Raw genomic sequence first — 26,391 nt, 5'->3', positions numbered from 1 at the left:
AAGATATATTGCATCAAAATTATATTTACCTTTTTAGCAACCTGATCTATATTTGACTTGAGGTTAATCTTCTTTATTACTAATTCTTGGATGTCATCTTGAATATTTTGCTCACATACACCTTCTAATAAGAGTTGTGTACCTTCAGGATTAGATTCTAGAATCTGTCCTAAGGAAAACCAAACATTGTAAACCTTATTTCAACATTGCTTTGAAATCAGTGACATTTTTATAATTCTCACATTTACAATAAAAATGAAAAAAAAAAACATTTTAATTAAATTTCATTTCGGTACCAAAGACAATTTCCCTTTAGCAGGAGTGTTTCCCCTCCACCAAATAGGGGTTTGTTTGTGTAAAAAGTGTATTTCCACTTAATAGGGGTGTCTTCTGAATAGGGGTGTATTTGATGTATTGCGATTCTTAAATCTAACTTTTGGAAAGAAAATAGTACTTTTTTTAGAAGTGAAATAAGGTTAAAGTTTAACTTACTCTCATCTAAGAGCTTTTGAATAATGTTCTTTTGTACTTGTATTGCCTGGTGTGTTGCAGACACTTTCTCAAGATCAGTACATTGCTGAATGTGTGCCTCCATCTTGGATCTGTACTCCTTCCGCATCCTGTTTGCAAAAAGAAGATGCAAACAGTGTTTTCATCATTTTATTGGACTAGAACATATGACTTAAGTAGAATTTAAATTTTACTAAATCTTTTATATAATTGTATTTAAAAAGTTGTTTCTGCTTTTCATCATTTTCCCTGAATATTGGCTTTTTAGTCGGTCGGTAAACACTAACTCAAATTTGAGCACCTGACTGCAGCCATGTATATAGCCTTGTTTTGTCTTGTGTCAAGGTTGCCAACAAAAAGCTTACTAAAATTGTGCAGGTAGCTGACTAAAACATGTTATTCTGATGATTTTTTATTACATATATTTTTAAACAATTTAGAAACAAATGTAATATTACTTTTCATTTAGAATGTCTTCTTCCTCACAAACTTTCTTTTCTTGATGTAATTGAACATTCTGTGTAGAAACTTTAACAATTTCTAAACAAAAAATACAAGCATCATTATATAAACATAGAAATAACATTTATTTAATGCTTTGTATGTTAATGTATACATTCTATTTACATTTTGATCAGTAGGTTGACCCTGTGCAATTTTTTCCATTTATTACTGTTTTAAACTATAACTAACCTAGTTGTATTTGTTTATTGAGATGCTTTTGTTGTTTATGTTCAATCCTGTAATGCTATGTTTTATGAATAAAGGATGAATAATAATTAAAGCCCCCTTCCCTACGTTTTTTAGATCTAATTTAAGATCACAAACTATATTTAATGTAAAAATAATACTATATAGTCCTATTGCGATAACTTTTTTCGTCTTTAAACGGTTAAAAATGTGAAAAATAAGTCGATTCTAATAATTATAGCGGCCCGCTATAAATCCCAAAATGCATTGCGCGCGGATTGATATTTTTGTTTTTCACCTGTAATTCGCCCACTTTTCGATCGATCGTGAGGCCAAAACAAATGGAAGACTCCTAACTTTTCAGCGAAAATACCGGGTTTTCCCCAATTTGTATCAACGGAGTCTGGCAAAAATAGAAAAACAATTAATGCAGCAACTATACAACGTCAGGCTAGGTATATAGCTAGCGTACGATGTTCGTACGTTACCGATGTTTACCAGCTAGGCCTACAAAACTAAGCCTAGCTAGGCTAGGCCTAAGACCGTCCACGAGAGGTCGATCGCCGCGAGCTACTTAGGTAGTGCATTGTTTCTCACTTTTTATCATAATTTACCATAAAACGTACATTTAAGACAAGGAATGACATGGTTTAATGTTTTTAAAGTGATATATATGTATTATTTTCCAAAAAACGTCCAAAATTGCAGGGAAGGGGTCTTTAACAAATCTGTAAAAAATGCAATTTATGTATTGATATTATAATTATATGGTATTTACTCAATTGAGTAAGTGTAATACTCCCAACCACAGGTTTGATTTAGTCTAGGTTCATAAAAAGAAAATATTTTGGTGTACATGCTGCCCCCAGTGTTCACCCAAAACAATAAATAACATCCAGTAAAGACACAAACCTTTTTCTAACTGTATACAAGTAGTAGATAAATTACTACATTTATCTTCCAGTTGAAGAATCCTTCTGATGCACAACTCATTTTCATCAATTAATTTTGAGACATTTTCTAATTCTAAAATAATATAAACAATAATAATATTAGTTAATTGTTATATTATGGTGCATATACGGAGGTTATATTGTACATAGTAGACAATTATCACCACATCGTTGTTGTTTCAGTTGAAAATATAAATATACATAAAAATACACCAGTAAAATCATTAAAAATAGGCTATATAAGATATAAAAATTGCTTACAATTTTAAAATTGAGAAAACTAGATGGTACGCTCGCGTACCATCTAGGTCGTGCCCACAGATGGTTCTCGAATACATAATAATTTCAGCGTTAAAAAACTGGCGATTTAAAATGTACGTACCGCAGGACAATAATACATGTCGTTTACAGGAACGAATAAATAGACACTGTGATTTATGTACTCAACTAAAATTAGCACCCTGGGAATTACTTCCGAAAGAGAAACTGAGACCAATTGTTTAAGTCAAATTTAAACAAACTTAATTTGTGTTTTGTATGTAACATTAGGGTTGATGGATGGGAAAGAGGATGGGTGCAAAGAGGAACAATTTTTAAATATATTCTTTATCCATTTAGTAACGAAATATTAATTGTTTTCATATTTTACAAATAATATTTTAAAATTGAGAAAATACATATTAAATATATTATTTTATACAAAGCTGTTATTTAAATATATTAAAAACAGTAAATGTCAAAAAAATTAAATTAACAAAATGATCAATTGAATTATAAGATGTTCAATAATATTATTGAAAATGTAATTAATTTAAATCTAAATGTTTGAAACGAATCCGGAATTACAAGCGCTTCCGTGGTAGTCTCTTCTTCTAAACTCCCTGATGCCATCTCGCTAGCTTTTATCCTCTTCTGTTTCTTCTATGCGAGTAAGGTGCGCAGTCTGTAACTCTCGTTTTCTATCTGTTGCCTTCTCTTCAAAGTATGTGGTGGTATGTTTTTGATCCACATTAATGCTATGCTGGTTACAAACTCAATTCATAAGTTTGGCACTTACCTCTTGCAAGCTCATCCTAAATATAAATTTAAAAAAATTATGATCAAATAAAAGACATCAATATAAACAAAATATAAAAATGTACATATAATAACTTCAGTATTGATAAAATAAGTGGAATATAATAATTAATGGTTCAGTTAGTTGTTCGAACAACTAAACTGTTTTAATGTTGAGTCTATTGCTTGGCAATCCTAGAAATTCTATGAATATTTTTGTGATTTGTGTTAGGGTAATGCATACCTGTACAATTTTAAGTTTTTTCTGATGATTTGCTATTTCATTTGCCTGTGTTATCTGGGCATCAGAGACACTTTTGATAACTTCAGGTAGACTACTCTCCTCCTGAAAATCCATCCTATATAGGTAAGGCCTACATTAAAATTGTGAATGTCTGAAATGCAACAATTTGTATTTATTATTTATTTTTATAAAATCATGGAGTAAAACTTCATGATAAAATGAAGTTAGTGTTTAAAAAACAAACAGGGGTCCATAGGAGGGTAGTGCTCCCCTTTTTGACAGCTAAAATGAAATTAGGATCAGACTACTACTATGTAGCCTTGCTAGACTTAGCCTACTAGCCTAATCTAGGCCTAGACTGCAGTTTCATTAGGGTAAGGTGGAGCAGTCCCGGCTTGCTCCTCCTCTACCCTACTAGCCTAGTCCTCTCTTTAGCCTTGCTTCATGGGCCTAGGCTAGGCCTCTAGCTAGGCTAGCTGGCTAGCTAGCTAGGGCCTCTCTCTACTCTAGCCTCTCTCTCTGTCTGGGCCTACGTCTAGGGCCTATACAGGCTAGGCCTACAACTAGACCCTAGCCCTAATTGTTGTACTTATTTATTGCAAAATAAATTACAGCTAGGGCTTACGCAACCTACATACAGTTTACTCCGCCGCCACCGCCGCCGACCGCCGACGAATGATACACTGGCTCTTCTCTGTCGCTCTCGACTCGCGTGCGACTCGAGCTCTCCCCCTCTGCTGGCTGACCGGCGGCTGCTGCTGTGTGTCATGTGATTAAAAGTATAAATTTTGACCAATTACTGCATCTCTCATGTAAATTACTTCAAACTTTTAACCAATCATAGTCAGGACACAGTTATTATACAAATACTTTTTAGGCAATAGGCAACAGAATCTGTCAGGCGCTATTTTATCTAATTCTAAGGAATTAAACAATAAGTTAACAGAAAATAAAAAATATTTATTAGTTTTAGTTATTTTTTAGTCTTTTATGACCCACTTTTATGGAATAAATTCAGTGAAGGTACTTTGAACTCAATAATATACTTTATAATGGGTTACATAAGTTAAGGCCCTAGTATGACAGTTTGTCATTGCACACTATGATTATCATATAATCTAATTTCATCAGCGTTGGTGGTGCAAGTTAATATTTTAGGTTGTGATGTTCTTATAATTCTATGGTTGATTTTTTTCTTCGTTTTGTATGTTTTGTTATATGGATGTACTATCCGAAAGAAAAATAACAGAATGAATAATTATCTTTGGGAAAAAATAACTGGAATACGTTTTGAAGACATTCAGAAAACAAAATATATGGTGAGTTATTAAAACTATTGTATTATCATTCATTGTAAATTTGATATTATTTTATTTTGTTTTCATCAAATTTAGACATTTCTATTCTATTTGAGGAGGTTTCATTTTACAAAAATGACAAGGTTTTAGTTAAATAGATGGCCAGCAAGATACTAAATGTTTCGGACTATTGTGTAGGCTAATACGGTAATTGCCTTCCAGCCTCGGACGCTCATTGGCTACATGGTCATTTATTTACAACTGAAACCTAGGCTGGAAGGCAATTACCGTATTAGCCTACACAATAGTCCGAAACGAAACGACCTAACATTGCCGAATACCGTAGTCGCTTGGTCTGGTAAACAGTATTTTAGCACATCGGTATCGTTTTAAAGACAACTATGACTACATTATCTGTAACATACCAATTCGAAAATGATATCAATTCCACTGTATGGTCTACAGCTGATCCTGGAGACGAAGGACCTTCTGCCAGGGTAGAAGCCATGAAACTGGCCAACCGAGTTATATTGACTGCTCTACTAGCTTTTATCATGCTAGCTATGGGGTGTGTCGTTACCGTTAACGACTTTAAAATTGCGTTAAAAAGACCTGTTGGACTTGCTATTGGATTCGTATGCCAGTTTGGGATAATGCCGCTTGTAGCATTTACATTGGCACACATTTTCAATGTTGAAGCACCATATGCAATAGGAATGCTGGTTGTTGGCTGTTCACCTGGTGGAGTGACGTCACAGTTATTTACTTTTTGGAGTAACGGTGATGTTTGCTTGAGGCAAGTAACTTTATATTCAATAAGTTGCAAATAATATTTAGTTTTAAATGTTCAGATCCGAAAAAATACCCAGGGTATTTGTCACACCATGTCAATGTCAATAGGATTTGAGTCAAAGCAAGGTCGTTCATTCAAGCGTAAGATCAGCATCTCGATTTCCTGTAAAATCGAGAAACAATAATGTTTTATTATATGTAGTAGTAAAATATAATTGAGCAGGCTGACGATCTGAAACCTCGGACTGTACTTTCGTTAATAAATTTGTTTTATCAGTGTTGTTATAGTTAAAGTATGGAGTTATAATTAATTAAGTTAAGAACTCCCTAGTTAAAGCATACTGTACATGGCCCTAATCTTCAGCATGTTGTTACACAACTGTAATACAAAAGTGCATACAAAATATATTCCTCTATTCTGCTCACACAAAGAAATGACAACAATACTTCCTTATTCAATATGTGCAAAGGTGTGGAAAGAAAGAATAGCCGGTTTCCCACCTTTCTTGGTCAACCTTTGTAGGCTATTTACTAAAAGCGTAATCATATAGGCCTGAAGTAAATAAGTCGTGTATAGAGAATAAGAATACTATATTATTCAATAAGGACAGAAATGTATTACTACGTCTGTATGGTATTTACTAGAAGTAAATTATTAGTTAGAAAAATATCAACATTTATTATAATAAAATACAGTATGTAGGCTACATGAGTAGAACTCTTCCTTTGGCACACCCTTGTTCGCGAAACGCGGGGCCAGCCCTTAGTATTACTTTGTTTACAATTACTGATCAAAAAGATACTTTATGATGTAACAATTACGATATATCATTTTTGCATCACATTTGTTTACTAAAACGGTTGTTAAATAATGTTAAAATGATAATGATAGAATTCTGTAAAACTTTAAAATAAGCCGTGATACATGAAGTATAAACTAATATAAAATCATAGGAGTTTAAGATCATGGTCATTTTCCCAAGTACCTTGGATTGTAAGGGCCAGATCATTGTAAGAAGCCGTTTTGAACACCATAGCTTCTGTTGACGATGAGACCCTGAAAATATTGGTACGTTCATATTAGTTTAGTTGTATAGGCTCACAATGCCAAGACAGTTATAGCCTAATATTTATTAATTTGTTAAACTTTGTCATTACTGGTAGATAGTTAAATTTGATTATTACAGTAATGATTGTTACGTCGTGCCGGCAAACTACATCCATATAATATTTGCCCTTAGATAAATGTTGATATTTTGCCAATTAAACTCAGTACAGTATTAAATGATGGGACATACATAGAGCACGCAGTGAACATCTGCCACTGTATACACGAGTACACTATTATATCTGTTGACACCAAAGGCACACGGTACCGTGTTAAAGACAACTATGACTACATTATCTGTAACATACCAATTCGATGATGATATCAATTCCACTGTATGGACTACAGCTGATCCTGGAGACGAAGGACCTTCTGCCAGGGTAGAAGCCATGAAACTGGCCAACCGAGTTATATTGACTGCTCTACTCGCTTTTATCATGCTAGCTATGGGGTGTGTCGTTACCGTTGACGACTTTAAAATTGCGTTAAAAAGACCTGTTGGACTGGCTATTGGATTCGTATGCCAGTTTGGGATAATGCCGCTTGTAGCATTTACATTGGCACACATTTTCAATGTTGATGCACCATATGCTATAGGAATGCTGGTTGTTGGCTGTTCACCTGGTGGAGTGACTTCACAGTTATTTACTTTTTGGAGTAACGGTGATGTTTGCTTAAGGCAAGTGACTTTATATTTAACAAATTTAAAACATTTGTTAATGAGATTGCGGTCAAAGTAAGGTAATGTGAATACTTAGTGTTACCCATGCATACAAAATAGATTCCTTTATCTGCGCATACAAAATAGATTACTCTATCTGCACACACACGGGATAAAAAATAAAGGTACTCTATAACAAAGCTTTTTTATTATTTCTTTAAAGAAGGTAACCGTTCCAGTTTAGCCCAGTGGGTTAACTGATATTCAGGGGCCCTCTTTAATACAATTAAACAACATTTCAACAATTACAATAGCAAGCAAGCTCTTCTTCTTTCAATATGCGCAAACGTGTAGAAAGAAAGAATAGCCGGTTTCCCACCTTTCTTGACCAACCTTTGTATGCTATATACTAGAAAAGTACCTACAGTAAATAAGTCATTTATATGACTATATTTAATAAGGACAGAAATGTATACGTCTGTATAGTATTTACTGGAAGTAAATTATTAGTTAGAAAATTATCAACATGTATTATCAATAAAATACAGTATATTCATAGAACCCTTCCGTTGGCACATATCTATTCAGAGGACACCCGGTTAACTTTCCCGTGAAACGAGGGGCCAACCCCTATAGTATTACTTTGTTTAATTTAGTACCCTATTTTCAATACAGTATTTGCATGACGACATTCTCGACACTTGCTGCCATAGGAATGATGCCGCTATGTCTGTGGATTTATAGTGGCAGTTGGACAGATGAAACTGCCGTAATCCCCTACAAGAGTATTGTCACAGCACTGGCTCTTATTCTAATTCCTGTATTCATTGGAATGCTTATACGACATTACAAACAAGAGTGGACAAGAGTTATTACACTGGTTAGTCAGACATTAAGATTTGTTTTTTCTTGAAAAAGAAAAAACTATTTAAAAAAATTTATTTCTAGAATAATTACCAGATAAAGTCGTAAAAAGTAAACCGGCAACCCTTTGTCTTAACGGCAGTGGGCCGGGTTTTGATTAAATTTAACTGTTTATTGTGTCTTTTTGTGTCGAAATCATAGTAAAAGGGAATAAGCTGATTAAAAAGGTTAACGTTTAAGAAACAGAATTCGAAACGCATTTCAAAAAGTCAAGAACGTAGCCCTTCAAGCTACCATAGATATCCAGAGGCCTCTTCAAAACAAACTTACAATTTCAAACCTCTACCACAACCATCTTTCCATGGGTCGTTTTCTTACTGTTCCCTTATACCGAGCTAAAACTTTTAGTATTCAACCCTGAACTGTGTTTTTAAATATTCTTATTTTATAATTTTATGGTGTTTAATTGATTAAATAATATGTTCTTTACCTTTTTCAGGTCGGTAGTATCACGGGAATGCTTGCAATTGCTGTTAACATTATTCTGAATGGATTAATCAATCCTGATATGTTCCTAGCACCTTGGTACATTTATTTTTCAACAATTATTACACCACCGATTGCGTTTGTGTTGGGTTACATCATCGCTTACGTATTGCGACAGTCAAGGAAGAAATGCCGAACCATCGCCATAGAAACAGGCAGTCAAAATATAGCTTTGGCCATTACCATTATTGCTATATCGTATGCAGACAACGATGACTTCTTTCAAATACTGATATATCCCTCTCTATTTGGACCGTTTTTGCTCATTGATTCAGCAATATGTGTACTGGTTTTCAAAATGATTGAGAAAAGAATGAACCCAGAAAATGACAACGAAGAGGCTCAGCAACCACCAATAGATGATGCTGATAGAAAAGATGTTAGTTTTAAACAACTCAATCAAGAACCGTGAAAACAAAACTAATAATTTTCTTTTTGGTTGGTTTATATATCCTTCAAAATTAAATTCATTTCGAGAGCTATTCAAAGAAAATAAACATTATTAATAAAGGTAATAATATAATACCGACTGGGTAATGATAACATTACAGTTCTACAGTTAGAAAACAACTAAACAAACGTCAGTCATATACAAAAGAAATGTAATTAAGATTTAATAAATACAAATTTGCTGATGTTTGTATGTGAACTACTCAAACTTCTTTAATGCACACAAACCATATAATATATTATTTCCACCAACATTTGACGAAGAGAGCCTCGAATATAACATTTTATTATTGTAATAATCCGTTGAAGTTTGTAATAAGTAAAATTATATAATAATAAATCTGGTTTTTTTTTGTATTGAAGATGTTATTTAGTTCTATATAATGGGCAGAATTCTGTAATTCTAAAAATAAATTATTGTTTTAATAATATTTGAATATGATCAGAAAGTGATTGAATTAAAATTATCAAGGTTTATAAATAATTAAGTGTGGGATTTGCTTTTTGTTTCACTGTGTTGATCAAATGAGATGCGGTTAGGTGTGAAACCTGGTGAAACGTGCTTAAACATGCTATTGACCACACCTGTTAAAGACAATTGATGATAATGATGTTATCATTCGCAAGATTCATATAGCATCTGTGGACGATGAGACAATGAAGATATTAATTAATACTTTTATATTAGTTTGGATTTCGTAAAGTGGAGCTTTTGAAGTTTAATCACTCATGCATTGGGTACTCTGCCACCTGTCATATCATTAAATATAGGCCTACAATGGCAAGACAGCATAATATTTATTTATTATTTAAATTTTGTCATTACTGGTAGATAGTTACAGTTTATTATTACAATAATGCAAACTACATCCATAAAATAGTTGACCTTATAGAAAAAATTGATATCTTACCAACTCAGTTTATTTAATATGTAATTATTGCCTCACAAATGACAATTTAGTACCAATAGTCAATATTTAATTTAATCTTAATTGTAAAATAAAAATTTAATTACATTGTTAACTGAAATTAATTGAATATAAACTGTACATATTTAAAATATTTTTCTATGAAATGTCGTTTTTATACACAAAACCTAATTTACAAATTTACATTTTCTCTAAAACCTTATATTTAAAATATCTGTATAATATCTAAATTATTGTTATAATATTTTATATTTGTAATTTTATGTAAATATTATTTGTTTTATGTTGAGGGCCCCTTCTGAAACAAGCTTTCGAGCTTAAAGGGTTATCCTCTGCTATTCCATATTTTGTAACTTATTTTTCTTGTATTACTGTTGTGCAAATTGTTTGATCTGTCATTTTTTATATTTTTTATATGGATGGCAATAAATATTACAACAACAACATAGGATATACGCGAGAGAGCAAGCAGTGAACATCTTCCGCTAGGCCTACTTATATCAAAAGTTGAAAAATGGAAGAACTTTACGAAAACCAAAGTAATGTAGAAGTATCAATGAATACCTCAGACGTTTCATCGTCCACAGAAGCTATGAAAAAAGCGAATAAAATAATGATGACTGCATTGATGGTGCTTGCTATGGGATGTATTGTTACTCTTGAGGATTTCAAGAAGGAATTAAGGCGACCCACTGGAGTGGCTATTGGCTTTGCTTCTCAATTTGGAATTTTACCGCTAGTAGCCTTTACGCTAGCATATAATTATTCTAAGATTGGATCCTCCATATGCTATAGGGATGTTGATTATTGCTTGTTGCCCTGGTGGAACTACCTATCAGCTATTCACATACTGGAGTGATGGTGACATTTGCCTAAGGTAGGCCTACTTCTTTATTCCTAAACATTAATTAATAGCTAGCCAGGATTTTTTCTGTTCTTTTTTCAAAATATTGGAAAAATCGACATTTACAAAGCTAGTTAGTATTTAACAGTAATTGAATGATTCTATGGAATCACGCATATTGTTCGAAAGTGTGAGGTCTTTTATAGTATAGAGATAAAACAAAAGTTTTTAGTAAGCCTAGTAATGTTTAGATTGGTTAGCTAGGTCACTAGGACATCTGCGCAACGTAAGTAATTTAACCAATCACAATCGATAGATTATTCAATTATTATTACCTTGTGCTTACATCTTTGCATTGCGTCCTAGTGTATACCAAGCTTAATAATTATAATAACACCTCAATATTTCAGTATTTGCATGACGACATTCTCAACCATTGCATCAATAGGCATGATGCCATTATGTCTATGGGTCTACGGCAGAAGATGGACAGATGAGAACACTGTTATCCCTTACACGAGCATAGTAACCTCCCTGGCGATTATCCTGGTTCCTGTTGCCATTGGAATGCTTATAAGGCGCTACAAACCAAAATGGACACGCTTTATTACAATTGTTAGTAGAACATTCAAATTATCATTTTATTTATGTAAATTTTAACTCTTGCTAATTACAGCACAGGTGGTACTGTATATGTAACTTTAGATGTATAGGTATTGTTCTCTAACTGGATTGAGTGACTTTAAGCTTGGTTCCCACTAGGACACAACGCAACGTTGACCAATGGCAAGCGACAGTTCGAATAATTCATCGCTTGTGATTGGTTAATTTCCTTACGTTGAGTTACGTCGAGTTGTGTTGCGTCTCTAGTGAGAACTACGCATTGTGCACATGCGTTTCATGTACACGGAACAAATAGATTTAAGTTTCTGACAGACAATGCAATGGGACTAAGTCATCTTGCATATGCAAACAAGCATTCGGACAGATTGAACCCTTGTCTGTCATATGCTAGTGACATGCTTTACCATTACTCCATAGCGTGGGGTGGTAATCATGTTATTCCATAAAATGTCGTTTATCTCGATACACAATTTGTTATAACGGATCGGTACAGCATTGTAACGGCAGTATGTGTAGACTAGCAAACAATTACGTAATTGTTGTATCTGGGTTAATTTGCATAAATGCCAGACCAGGCGACGTATAAAAGAATCTCACTGGCTAGTGTGGCTAGTTGAGATGATGCCAGCGTATAGACCGGAGGTCTTAGTTATTAGTATAAAGAAGTTACACTATATGAAGTACACAATAAAATATTTCGATTGTTGCATGATACAAGCCTTCCGTGTTCTTTATTACGTATTATTCTCAACTCAAAGAAGTGGCCAGTGAGGCCGCAGTTACAAGCATTATAAAACTATATGATATGATTTTTGTACACAGACTGGTAGTATTATGGGATGTCTAGCAATATTGCAACGTGTATTGTTCTGAACGGCTTTATAAACCATAAAATGTTTTTTGCTCCGTGGACAGTGTGGTTTGCTAGTATCATCCTTACACCTATAGCGTTTTTTCTCGGATACGTTCTTGCGTACGTGTTACGTCAGTCACGAAAGAAATGTCGTACCATCTCTTTGGAGACTGGAGTACAAAACGTCGCTCTTGCGTTAACTATCGTATTCAGACATCGTCCACTTCTAATATTCCTATCTCTGTTTGGTATAACATTTTTATTACACAGTTTCTTGTATGTGTTTGTCTTCAGGCTGATTGAGAAGTGGTTTCCGAAAGAGAGAGAGAAGATCACATTTCAGTTTCTAACCAAACAGAAAACGTAACCAAAGAATTAACTTAACTCATGTATAAAATAATACAATATTAATTAAAAGTTAAGATTCTTATACACAATTATTGTCTAATTTATTATATCGCCTATACTTCCTGATACCATTACAGCCGTGATATTTATTTCAATGCATGTGAGTATGACTATAGGAAACAAGTAGTTATAGTAATCATGTATTATTATTAGCAGGTCAACCTTAACTGAACAATAATAAAAGCAGTCTGTTCACAATTATGGCTTCAACCTCTATGTCAGTTTTTATTTTTAAAACGAGAAGTTTATTGTTCGGTTTAAATCACTATAAACCTGGTAGTTCATTTTAGTTGATTTCTTTGTAGTTTTTCTCCTTACAATATAAATGTTGAAAGTACTGTGGAAGTTCACATAATGGTGGACGTAACATTGTATACGCTTGTAATGCTAGCTACGCAGATGCAACTGGTATGTTTACAAAGCCCTCACATTTCTCCGCGTTTGATCTTTGTTCACGCTGGTTGCGATGTCAGTCTTGAGTGTTCATATGCAACTGCAGAAATATCGACCTTTAAATGGTTTATAGAAGATATTACAAATGGGACACAAGCTGATCCGATAATGGACAATACTAGAATATCTATAATGAATACATATGAAACGCAAAGCGTGAGTATTTTGACTATTAGAAATGTTACAGAATTGGACTTGGGAAAATATCATTGTTCGTTTGATGGATTTTCATCATCAGCAGCAAATATTACTGTAGTTACACATACTAATTCTGTTTGCACCGACGATCCAAACGTTATATGTACACAAGGTAATACCGATGCAGTAACTATTAACTGTACTACAATTTTCAGTGGTGTTACTCTCTTCTCTACATATTTTTACGACCAATGTCGAAGTTCAAATGTACGACCGTTCATTGATGACTCGAGCTGTGTGGTAAAGGATACAAATATTGATGATGGTACCAAATGTATAACATGTTCAACTGTACTATCAGACGTGGATGAATATCTCAATAGTACTAGGCCTACAACAGATATACAAACAGTAATACAGAATGATACAAGTAGGCCTATGTTACCGAGTGAAACTAGTGACATCATGTTATCAACACAGAGAGATGATAAGATGGAAACTGATGAAATGTTGATAAATGTTGACAATTCTAAAGTTTCATTTTACATACCTATATTCGTTCTATTGGGAGGAGTCTTCCTTTTGGTAATTTTTATTGGTATTTGTATAAAGTTAAAAGCAGAAGATACAAGTAAGAAAGATCCTTTGACAGTTACACAAGCACCAGGCAGAATAAAAAGAACCGTTGAATTACCAGAATTTTATTCAAGAAATACAGAATTCTGACTGTACATGTTCAAATAAACATTAATCAGGAGAGAAAAATGATTTATGTCACATTTAATATTTAAATATATTCTACAATTGTGATTGTACCTAATATTTCCAAGTACATACAAATTCCATCATTCCGTAATTTTAAAATCATCATAATAGGTCTAACAACTTTTCAATTTAACGATACTAAAGACTAAACACACAAACTGCACACATATTACGTCTAACACACATTATGTATATGCTCATCAAACCAAGGATTAGAATAATTGATCATTGAAATATATCCTGAAATATTATACGGTACTATTATATTTCTTCTTTTATATCCATAGTACAACCAAGCCTAGGCATTATTATGACACAATGTGGTAGAATTGTATGTTTAAGTTGTTAATAAGAGTTTCCATAAAAGGGAAAGTCCCAATTTAAAACCCCTTTTAAATTGATTTTTTTAGCATAATTGCTTATGTATGATTGGTGAATTAGGGTCAATTACACTAACCAATACATTTGTTTTGTTTCTGCGTTTGTAAATTTTCGGATGGGTGGCCATGAAGGTGATAAATAATATTGTATACTATAAAGTGAAATAAACACTTTTCTTTAAAGTCAGTTGAAACTGTGGTGAAGCTTTTGTAAAATAGAAATAAAATGATTAGCTTTATAAATATAAATGTTGATTTTCAGGTATATGTTTCATTAACCAACATCAAAACAAAAGAAAAATAAAAAAATCCAATTGTATTTGTGTATATTATGTTTAACTTGTGAACGTATTGTTGTAGTCAATCCTTGACAATTTTCACATTAACATTGTTAATGTATAAAATATATAACACCCTCAGCCTATCTCAAGCTTTTGCTTTTTCGAAGGATTTTGCCCTCTTAATTTGGCTGAGAAAAATACCGAGAAACAAGAAATAAACGCTAATTTGATTGACAATTAAAAATGATTCTTTATTAGAGATGTTCACACATTGTCAGAATGCTATGCATCCATGAACACCTTCAAAGTATTGTATTTTGATAAAGCAACAGGAAATAAGTATATTTTATACATCAAGTAAACATGGTCAGGCCTATATATTATGTATATGCTGAGATCAGTGAAAATCAGAGATTACACAGCCTGAATATGAATAGTTGGTAACAAATCAACCATACTATTTAACTTAAGGTAAACAAATAAAAAGGTATTCATTTTGTGATTGTCAAACATGTCCAATAATCGACAACAAATAACTATCAATTCGTAAGAAGTTAAAAACAGTACTATACGATGATAAGTGTAAGGTTTTCAGTGTTGTTCATAATATTGTTCACCAGGCAGTTGGAACTCGGTTGGACTATTGAATGTAATAACGGTACGGCAGGGCCGAAACCAGAACTCACTCCAAATGATAATATGTCTGTACCCGCTGGTCGTGATGTTTACCTGAACTGTTCACTGTCACTAGAAACAATGTGTTTTAAATGGTATAACACTGTCTTTTCAGCAAAGCAATTGACTAACACTAGTACAATGTTTATTACTGCAAGTACTGATCGTCTGGTAATTAGGAATGTTTCAGAAAATGACATCGGAAAATATCATTGCGAGTATTGCGGCGTTTCATCAGAAGGATTATACATTACTGTTACTCCAATTAATGAGACGTTTCCACCAACAGAATTTACCGGTACAAATTTGAGACCAACTGCAACTTCTCAACTACCAATCTATATACCTGTATTTGCTACTTTGGGTGGAGTGTTTCTGCTAGTATCTTTCATTGGTGTGTGTATGTTATATAATGAAGATACGATTGAAGAACCAAACATTGACAACAGTACAGTTAACCTCCCTGGTAGAATTAAGAGGAAAGATGAATTGCCAGATTTTTACGTGGCACATTTTAACAGGAATGACACATTTGAACAGGAATGATTTGTTTTCTGTTTTTACCAATAGCATTAAATTCAATAGACCTACTACTGCAAATGTAAAACATATAGATGATACATAGATGTTATGTTACAATTTAAATAGATAAAGTAAAACCAAATAAATGTGAATAACCAAAATGAATTTAAATGAGGAATTATTTTGGTATCAGCATAGCAAATATAACCTTTTATAGAACTTAATTTGTTTGCTGCCAGAGGCGCTTGACAGTGTTACTCCCATTCTGCTTTTAAAATCTTGCTTTTTGGGTTTTAAGTACACATTTTGAGAGTGATTTTACTACCAATATTGTTATCAGCACTTGCAACTATTGTATTGTATATTCTTTTTTCTTATTTTTATCAGCTAAACTGGATTTAGAAAAGATTTTTTATAGCTTATAGCTAGGCCCTATCTAGCTGTGTGCATGCTATTGTCTTAGCAGTGTTCAGTGAAGCAAAGCCTATTGTTGCCTAAGAACTTTGGGACAGCATAGCACAGAAGATTTGTTTACAGGGCCTAGAGTCGGTGTATGTGAGATATTATTATTATAATCTACCATTGCTGCGAGTAAACTATGTTGACCTATAACTATAGCTACTCAAAGCTACTTAACCTGAGACAATATGCTGGAAAAATTACTACTGCGGTTGGAAGTGTTTTGAAAGACTTGGGAATTTTCCATTATAGAGGTACCCGTGGTGGACGCAAGTCAAAATTTCACACAAAGAGTAATAAAGATATAGATTCTAAAAACCTTTCAAACATAAACAAGAAAGTACAAGAAGCAGTTAGGAAACAAAAGCCTGCAAAATATTTTCATTGGCGAGCAGGACAGATTAATGTTAATACCTGCTCAGATGACTTCTTACTACATGAAACCCTCATTCAAATTAAAGCAGCAAACCTTGACATCGTGTGTATGCAGGAAGTGAGACGGATTGGTACCGGTGCAATCTCACATGAGGGCTACAATGTATACTGGACTGGACTGAAAATCAAAAAGATGTATGGAGTTGCTATTGCCATCAAACAGTCACCCCATATCAAAGTGTCTAATGTTTATAATGTATATGAACGTCTAATGGCAATAGACGTCACAATAAAAAATTGTAAATTAAGAATTGTGTCTGCGTACTCTCCTACGGAATCCGGTTCAGAATCATCAAAGGATATTTTCTATGCAAAACTCTCCAAAGTAACAAGAGTCGAGAACAACACAAAACTCTTACTGATGGGAGACTTTAATGCAACATCAACAATAACAACCAGAAAATCACTCTTTGATGGAAACCTACATAGATTTCAAGACACAGATGACATTAGTAACGACAATGGCACAAGACTCATCAACTACTGCTCTGACTTCAAGCTATGCATACTGAACACCTGGTTTGACCATTCAAACGTTCATCGGATCACTTGGCATAGCAACGATGGTGTTACAAAGAAAACACTAGATTACAACATATGTGATCACTGGTTGAGGAAGTATGTTACTGACACAAGAGTCTATAACAACTATTATCTTTCGTCTGATCATAGAATCCTTGTGAGTAATATGACAACACCAGCCAACAAAGCAGCCAGGTGGAAGAAGCATAAAAAGAAAAAACAGAGCAAAAGAGCCAACATGAGTAAACTTAAAGATCGAGAAGTAAGAAATAATGTTAAAACAAAGATAGAAGAAGAAATTAATAAAATTAATAAAATTACTTCTCCTGAAAAGACAACAACCACTACATCAACTGAGCGCTATACAACACTTATGACAGTGCTAAATAAGGCAGTTGAAGAAGTCCCGAAGAAAACAAGAAACCAAAATGCTCATCCCTGGGATGGTGATGAAAGACTACAACAGCTTATAAAAGAAAGAAAGAATATTAACAAAAGCACAGTTACCTACAAAGAAGAGGAGATCAAGGCTATGCAGAAAGCAATTAAGATAAGGGTTAAGGAACTACGGAATGAATATTTGTATGAAGAAGCAAGCAAGTTAAATGAAGCCCACCAAAATAGAAAAATATTTGATTTATGGAGAAAAGCTAAGGAGCACGGTGATGTTATAAGAAAAGCACCAAAGCCTATAAAATGTCCTGGATTACGTGAACACTTTAAAGATCACTTTAATCCAGACCAATCTAGCCTTAAAATCCCAGATGAAATTAGCACACCTCCAGAATATATTATCAACCTGAGACAACCAGAATTTGAGATAGACAATGAACCTCCGTCCAAGAAAGAAATTATTGATGCAATCGGACATCTAAAAGGTCGCAAAGCTACCCTAGATGTCGCTTCTGAAATGTTGCAAGTCGCCACAGAGAACCCAGTATTCGTCGACCATGTACATAGACTGTTTGAGGAAATTTGGAGAACGAAAGAAGTACCAAGTGATTGGGGACTGTCCAAATTAACAACCATTTGGAAAAAAAAAGGCAGTCCACTTGATCCATCAATGTATAGAGGAATATCGATTGGGTCTACATTTTCAAAGATACTTATGGTTATCATTCTTTCACGTTTTTCCATCTTTTATGAAAGTCAACTTCTACGCACACAGTTTGGATTCAGGTCCAACAGAGGGTGCAATGATGCTATATATGTAATCAAGCAGATCCAGGAAATTGCGTATCGCTCAAATCGCAAACTCTATACATGCTTCATTGATTTAACAGCAGCATTCGACCATGTGAATCGTAATCTTCTTTTCCTAAGCGTTCGTAATAGGTTTCACTTAAACCAGTCTACTACTATGATTGACATTATACAATCACTGTACAGCTCAACGAAAGCATACCTTGCTGACGACGATCCGAGTGATGATAAGTTCGAAACATCTTCTGGGGTGCGACAGGGTGGTATTGAGAGTACCAGCATGTTTAACCAATATTTTGATTACGTTATTAGAGTGTTCAAACAACGCTGTAAAGATGCTAGTTTGGATGGCCTAATGATACAATACCTAATTCCTATTGAAGCTACAAATCGTGCTCAAAGACGTAAAGCACCATCAAGGGGCATCTATGACGACTTTGAAAGTGGCTATGCTGATGACTTTGCTGTAAGCTCCTGGTCACAAGAAGAACTGCAAACCATTGTGAACATCTTGAATAAAGTTTGTCTGGAATTTGGTCTAAGAATTAGTGCCCCCAAAACAGAAACCATTATATGGAACTGGAAAGAGGAAGTTGAAGAATACCCAAGATGCATCATACAAATTGGCGGCGTACACATTAACAACGTAACACACTTTAGATACCTTGGTGTATGGGCTACCTACAATGATGTTCATATTGGAGATCAAGAAGTAAAATACAGAATCAATTCAGCCAAAGGAGCATTTGCAGAGAATAGAGCATTGCTTACCAACAGAACGATCCACTTACAAACAAGAATGATGTTTCTTAATGGTCTAGTTAGGAGTAGACTCACCTATGGTTGCCATGCTTGGAGGGCAACAGGAAGTGAAATGTCCAAACTTAGCACAACATACAAAACCTTCCTAAGAAGAATGCTAGTGAATGGCTTTCAAAGAGTCTGCCCACCAAACCATGTAGACATATCCTCAGATGAAGAAACAGATGAAAACTATATAGACTGGCGTTACGTTATTGATAATGACGATCTCTACAAAATTACTGGCTGTCAACCGCTAGAAGAATATGTCTACAAGCAACAATTCAACTGGATCGGACATGTAATTAGAAAAGAAAATGAAGATCCTACAAAAATTCTTACTTTTCACACAACCCAAAGTAAACGAAGAGGTCGGAAGATACCATCAATACTTGATAGAGTTGTACAACAAAGTCAACTTACTAGATGCAACTTCATTAGAGCCTGCTTCAACAGAAATTTATAATTCCCAGCAATGTTTTAACTGTATATATGAACTGTTTATAAGTTGTTTTGTGACTGTGTAATTTGGTAGTAGTCACTCTCATACTGTAGGCCTACATTTAAAAGTAACACATCCAAATGCCAACTTTAAGTCAATGGCTACCAGATGTCTCTGTGAGACGGTTATTTGAACCAGTACCAGTACCAGTACCAGACCTTTTTTCATAAAGATGATGGAATAGGTTATGCGGTATAGAATTTAAAGAATGAACGGTATACACCATGGCCTAATCAATTGTTATTAAAGAAGATCCGAGCCAAATACGCATTATAGTTTATATCACTAGGTTCATACATAACGGTAGTAACTAGAAGAATTAAAAAACAAGATTTTGTTGCAATTATTAAATATAGATATATTATATCAAAACATTGTATTGCTTCAGTGGTTTACATATATACACCTTTTGAATACTCTATACAATTGTTGAAATAAAGAAAGGGGTCTAAGAACTGTGCAGCACAATTGAGAATCATCAATATTGTTCAGCGCCGTTTGAATACCGATGATGTAATATAAACGAGGATCATCCATATCATGTGATGTTTAAAACGGGGTTTTTTTGGTAGTTGGTGTTGGTATTTTCCAACTCCAAGAACTATTAACACTATAAACAATACGTTATAGAATAGTTTATGTTTGGTAAAATATTAAAACGAATGAGGACGTCCAACCAATCCAATTTAGGACAATTCATTTAGACCTATATACAAAAAAAATTAACACATAAAAAAACCAGGCTTTACGGAAATCAATGAACATTGTCATATTAAAAAAAAAACCCGTTAAAGTCCACTTTTTAGTTATTAAAAAAAGTGACGTGTCATTTAAGAAATGGAAATAAATGGAAATTGTGGATAAATAAAACTTAATGGATAAATTTTAAGTGTTGACAAAAAATGAGGAAGTGTTTCATTTTAGGAAGTTTTAAGGAAATCAATGGAAACTTAAATGTTAAATTGTTTGTATTGTTAACAACAATTCAACCTTTTAGTAAAGTATAACAGTAGGCCTACAGCTAGTGGACTGAACCGTATTATGAATTACGGAATCAACAACAGTACAGACAGTTGTATTGGCGGTATTAAAAAAGTATTTTTTTTGATAAGAAGAAGATTTAAGCTATCAAATTGGTAATAGTTCTGCAATGACGAGTTTCCTAATTGCCTTTTTCTTATTATTTGCTGTGGAGTACAATTTGGCACAGTCTGAAGGAATGACTGAAGTTGTTCCATATTATGTGTTTGCGTTTGTTGGATGTAGTGTCAACCTTACATGTACTTCATATCCGACAAGTGCTTCAACGGTTGAATGGTTCAGAGATGGAAATCTCAACGAGGCATTGACTGAAAATGGCCGCTTTTTGCAACATTTCCTAAATAGTGAAAGGCAAGCTGTGAGTATTTTGACAATTTACAATATTTCGGAAAAGGATAATGGTACAACATACCAATGTAAGATTGGTTTACAACATTCGACTCAAAACGCTTTCATACATGTCGTCACTGGTGTTTGCAATGAAAATTACTCCAACAATCAATTATCTTGTATTGACGGTACTAATAACTGGAAATACATTAACTGCACCACGAAATTAGATGAAATTAGAACTCTGTTTCTTACCAGTGTATACGATACATGTCAGAAAAAGTTTTTCCAAACAACTTGTTCTTGCCAAGGAACAAACTGTCCAAATACTAACTACAAGAATAAAACTGAATGTCAACCATGTTCAAATTCCATTTTCAATGATTCCCAAATAACTGATGATATGGTGACTACAATTTATGGACAGGAAACAACTCAACGTTGGCCTATACCATTTCACTACCTTCTTTTTGGTCCATTGGGTGGAATTTTTATCTTAGTCATTTTAATTGGTATATGTATAATGATAAAACAAGAAGACACGATTAAGGAACCCAGTATTGAATATGATTCTACCGCACCCGGAAGAGTAAAAAGACATGTTGAACTACCAGACTTTTACGTTAAACGGTGATTATTGAAACATTCTTGAATCGTCTAATATTAATGAGTTTTGTTAATCAGTTTATTAAGTTTAATTTGTTGTTTTAATATAATTTTTGTAAATGTTTTATTGTCGTATTGCAATCGTGAGAACACATCCATCGTCTTTTCAGGATATATGTGCGTTCAAATATAGTTTACAGTTTTATTTATGATTATGAATAAAAATGAAATTATGCACGCAGTTGTATCCACGGTATATCCAAATACCACCATTGTATACGCTTCAAGATTCCATTGTGACGTACGTGTGTTCTGTCTATTCTGTTTTTTCCAGTTGTTTACTTTATCTTCATTGTATCTAAAAATACGAAGTCTGTAATTTTTCATTTTCTATGGTAATACATTTTTGTTTCCTGATCCTGTATCAAACTATATTAGATTTACCGGAGCATTTTTGTTATTGATATTGAAGAATAAAACTTTACCATTTACAGTATACCAATATGCTGTAATGCAAAGCTGCTGTTCAACGACATATGATAACAAATTAACTTAATTAATAGTTAATATCAATACACACATTGTACTGACGTAGAAGAGGACATCTTCAGGGCCCAAACAAAGTGTAGCCTTCACATGGGTGTTTTCTGAATAGGGGTTGGTCGTAATGTTAAAAAAGAATTGCCCCTCGTTCGTTTAAAAAAAAAATCCCGTTTGAAATGGACGTTCCAAATGTGGATTTCTACAATACTTCTGAAAAAAAAAGACGTTAGCTTGTAATTTGATTTTACCAACAAAGTCAAGCTGTTCATTCCAACCAATTTAAAAATTATTTTGCATCATCAATCAAATTGAAGATTGCTTTCGGATGCGACTTTTTGTCATTTTGTTGGGATACTAATTCATTGCCTCCGTGTCAATATAAATAAATATTATGTGCAGAAAAATGGGGTAATTTCCTAGTCTACTGAGGAAATAGTCAAGTTCGTCATCTACAAATTAGTCAACCAAACTGTAGTCACGTGTATACGAACTTGTCAATTGTTTGTTTAAACCGTCAAACACTACACAAGAACTAAAGTATAAGTATTATTAGAAGCAAGTGAACCTTAGTAAAAGGTATGAATAGCAATAATTATTATGAAAATAATATTCTTCTTGTGTGTTGTATTTCCTGAATATAACCCCATAAAAGCACTACGGTAGTAGGATTGTTTTGGTAAAGTGACAAGGTAATTATACACTATCAATACATTTTGATGATGACGAGTTTAACAATCTTCATTCTAATGTTCACTACACTTGTGGAATATGGTGGATTGACCATACAAACCTCAGAAAGGCCTGACATCTCTCCGCGTTTAGTGTTTGTATTCGAAGGATGTGATGTCAATATTACATGTTCCTATTCGACAGAATCCAATTATATCAACTGGTACAAAAAAAATCAATCAGAGTCAGGCGTATCAAACGATAATTTGGTAACCAATAATAATGATGGAACACATACTATATTGACAATTATGAACGTTACGCAGATAGACAGCGGACTGTATTATTGTGAGTTTAATCTTGATGACGGTTCTAGGAAAGTATCGATTTTCAATAGCATTGTAAGAGTCATTCCGACTAGCATCGATACCTGCAATCTTGATGATATTGATACCATGTGCACAGAATCTGGAAAAGATCAAATAACTGTTAACTGTAGTTCTACAATATATCAAGGTACTCTTTCCTTTTACCATATGTATGGATGCAATAATTCTAATTTAAAAACGAATTGTGTTGTTGATACAGATTACATTGTTCCCGAGAAAAATTCTATAAAGAAATGCCAAACATGCTCAGATTCAGTTTGTGATGTTTGTAGTGTCAGAGAAACAACAACAACCACTGGAAATATATTGACAACTTCTGACGTTAAATCAACATTAATTGATAATGATACGACAACAACAGAAACTGATAAAACTGTGATAATTACCACCACGATGGAAACATCTGAACGTATACCATTTCACTATATTCTATTTGGTGCATTAGGTGGAATTGTTGTTTTAGTAATTTTGATGGGTATGTGCATAATGATAAAAACAGAAGACACGACTCAGGAACCCAGTATTGAATGTGATACTATAACCACCCCTGGTAGAATTAAGAGGCAAGTTGAACTACCAGAAATGTATGTAAGGCAGTAATGATCTGATTTATATAACAAACCAACTTATAAAACGTATAAACAAGTAAAACAGGTTCCTAAAGGAATGACTCGACAAAAACTTTGTAACGCCTGTAACATTGAGTCTGATTATCTATTCTATTTACTATGGATTTTGTACATTTATATATTTCGGATTATCCAATTCGTATCCTGAGGCTTACTAGTAATAATTGTAACACCTTGATTGACTATCATCTTAGACATCTTTATAATCTCACGTTAACATTATCAAAATAAATATTAACTAGATGTAATATTTGAATACTGTAATATTATAGTTCTTCATATAAATATTGGTGCAGTAATACAATAAACATACCGGGTAATATGATTGGTTATCATGTTTTACTTTTAAGTATATCAGTAGCAGTTGTTACAATAATAAAGTAATAACATAAATTGAAGTAACAATATTATTATCATAACTTCTGAAAGGACCCATTTTGGTATATAGTGATATGCTCTTCCTGTTTTTGTCATCTAGACCATTCTGTGTTTTCCAAGTAAACTATTATAATCTAAATGGGAATCTAGGAAAATGGGTACCGTTATCGAAAAATCCTATATTCACGTGCAGCGTAAATAAAATATGTCAAAGAGTGGAAGAATCGTATTATTAAATAAGTCATCAAAAGCTGGCACATGATTATTAATGACAAAGGTATACATCCTGGTAATGTAGTAGGTCTTATTGCAATTAGTTACTATTTTCACAATACAAATTCACACAAAACAAAAGAAATATATTACATGGCAATAGGAAGCCATAGTAACTAAATTATGTTTCATACGACACTAGGCTGCTGATATGTGGGGGTTTACATTTGTATAGCATGCCACTTATTGTAAGGACCATCTAGGTCGAGGAGCAAGGTTACAAGTATTGTTTCTGATTTCAAAGGTTAAAAATCTCAACCAAAATAGGGAACAGTGATGCATGACAACAATTCAATAAAACCCCAAATATAAGATCAAGATATACAATGGGTGATATTATTCTATCCTGGTATGAGGAATAGACAATGGACGATCTGCCAAAATACGAGGATTTGTGGTTTTAAATACTGTATACGAGCATACTGTTTGTGGGTGAATTCTAGGCCTACAATTTGTTGACAAGCAACTGGCAAAATAGACACATACTACGGCAATTAGTTAAAGGACTTTTTATTATTTGACGTCAATATCAGAAATACAAACTTAGGGTGGCTTACAATTTCTATTTTCCTGGCAAGATGGATATAGGCAAAACAAGCATGGCGAATCTCATTTACTTGATGTTTATTTTGATAATTGTAAGTAGTTACTGTACCTGTTCAGTCACTGCTTTGATTTCTATTCAACCACTGAGCCCAAGTGTATTTGCCGGTGACAGTGCTACATTTGAATGTAAAACTGACGGTACAAAATATGAACAACCTTGGCAATGGTTTAAAATCAAAGATACAATAGTGCAGAACGTAGCGCTTGAAGATACGTTTACTTTGGCTGAATATGAAATGGTCGTTTTCGATGGAAGGAGTAAACTGACTATATTAAATGTTTCAATGGCGGATGACCAGAATGTGTTTTATTGTCAGTGTGGTGTTGTATCAAAGATGGCGACTCTTACGGTAATTTCATCGGCTGATTTGGAATCATTGTATCTACAATGCGACGTTGATTCAACTTTTTCTAACACAGAGAAATTAGCTACATTCACATGTAGCGTAGATGATGTACGGTCGTCATTTGACCTACAGTGGTATGATGGTGACCAGCCACTAGAAGATCACGAGTTCATATGCTACGATAATAAATCACAATGTGCACAATATCAACACGTTTTATCTGTCGATGACGAAGAAAAAACATTAAATTGTAAACTAGAAGGACCGGGTGTCAACAACATCCAAAGTTGTTCTGCAAACCTTAATATTCCACCAACTGTCTTTGTCTCAACTAAAAGTACAACATTCTACGACGGGGACTCCATGGAAGTAATCTGCACAGCAGAAACACCCTGGCGAGTGGTTGGCTATGAGTGGTACGTCAATGGAGAAAACTTATCGTCAACTCAATTACATTATAGCTTAGAAAATAAAAAAAGTGTTTTATTGTTATCGGATTTGGATACAAATCATGAAGGAATCGATATCAGGTGCAACGTCACCACATCATCTGGAATGGTAGCTGGTGATAGACTACATATTGATGTCAATAGTAGATTTGATGTATTAGTTAT

The 26,391-nt window shown here is 33.7% G+C and overlaps 3 protein-coding genes and 1 pseudogene across 6 annotated transcripts in view; 3 read left to right on the top strand and 1 right to left on the bottom strand.

Annotated features, from left to right (window-relative positions):
- Positions 1 to 26,391, bottom strand: part of LOC144854870 (uncharacterized) — a 37,533-nt gene that overhangs the window by 1,099 nt on the left and 10,043 nt on the right. Inside the window, exons 1-7 of one of the 3 annotated variants that reach the window (XM_078712870.1) lie at positions 4,088 to 4,199; positions 3,454 to 3,604; positions 3,211 to 3,226; positions 2,113 to 2,226; positions 969 to 1,050; positions 493 to 620; positions 30 to 169 (exon numbers count right to left, since the gene is read on the bottom strand). In XM_078712870.1, the coding sequence (XP_078568996.1) occupies positions 30 to 169; positions 493 to 620; positions 969 to 1,050; positions 2,113 to 2,226; positions 3,211 to 3,226; positions 3,454 to 3,567 (594 nt within the window). In that variant the 5' untranslated portion in view covers positions 3,568 to 3,604; positions 4,088 to 4,199. The other 2 variants (XM_078712871.1, XM_078712872.1) reach the window with 2 other exon arrangements.
- On the top strand, positions 5,054 to 9,647 carry LOC144853939 (ileal sodium/bile acid cotransporter-like). Of its 2 annotated transcripts, none has more exons than XM_078711809.1 (3): positions 5,054 to 5,547; positions 7,988 to 8,192; positions 8,676 to 9,647. In XM_078711809.1, exons 1-3 carry the CDS (start codon positions 5,153 to 5,155, stop codon positions 9,132 to 9,134), a joined length of 1,059 nt encoding a protein of 352 aa, XP_078567935.1. In that variant the 5' UTR covers positions 5,054 to 5,152; the 3' UTR covers positions 9,135 to 9,647. The 2 variants fall into 2 exon arrangements, with proteins under 2 accessions (XP_078567935.1, XP_078567934.1); XM_078711808.1 differs by lacking the exon at positions 5,054 to 5,547 and adding an exon at positions 6,839 to 7,330.
- On the top strand, positions 10,616 to 12,789 carry LOC144853508 (ileal sodium/bile acid cotransporter-like; annotated as a pseudogene).
- LOC144854062 (uncharacterized) lies at positions 16,288 to 20,498 on the top strand. The gene is made up of 2 exons (XM_078711944.1): positions 16,288 to 16,644; positions 17,082 to 20,498. The coding sequence occupies exon 2, from the start codon at positions 17,150 to 17,152 to the stop codon at positions 19,928 to 19,930; it is 2,781 nt and encodes a 926-aa protein (XP_078568070.1). The 5' UTR covers positions 16,288 to 16,644; positions 17,082 to 17,149; the 3' UTR covers positions 19,931 to 20,498.

The sequence above is a fragment of the Antedon bifida genome, chromosome 10, assembly GCF_963402885.1.
Source record: "Antedon bifida chromosome 10, ecAntBifi1.1, whole genome shotgun sequence".
NCBI lineage: Eukaryota > Metazoa > Echinodermata > Crinoidea > Comatulida > Antedonidae > Antedon > Antedon bifida.
The sequence above is the reverse complement of the archived record's forward strand: the minus strand, read 5'-3'. Positions and strand labels throughout refer to the sequence as shown.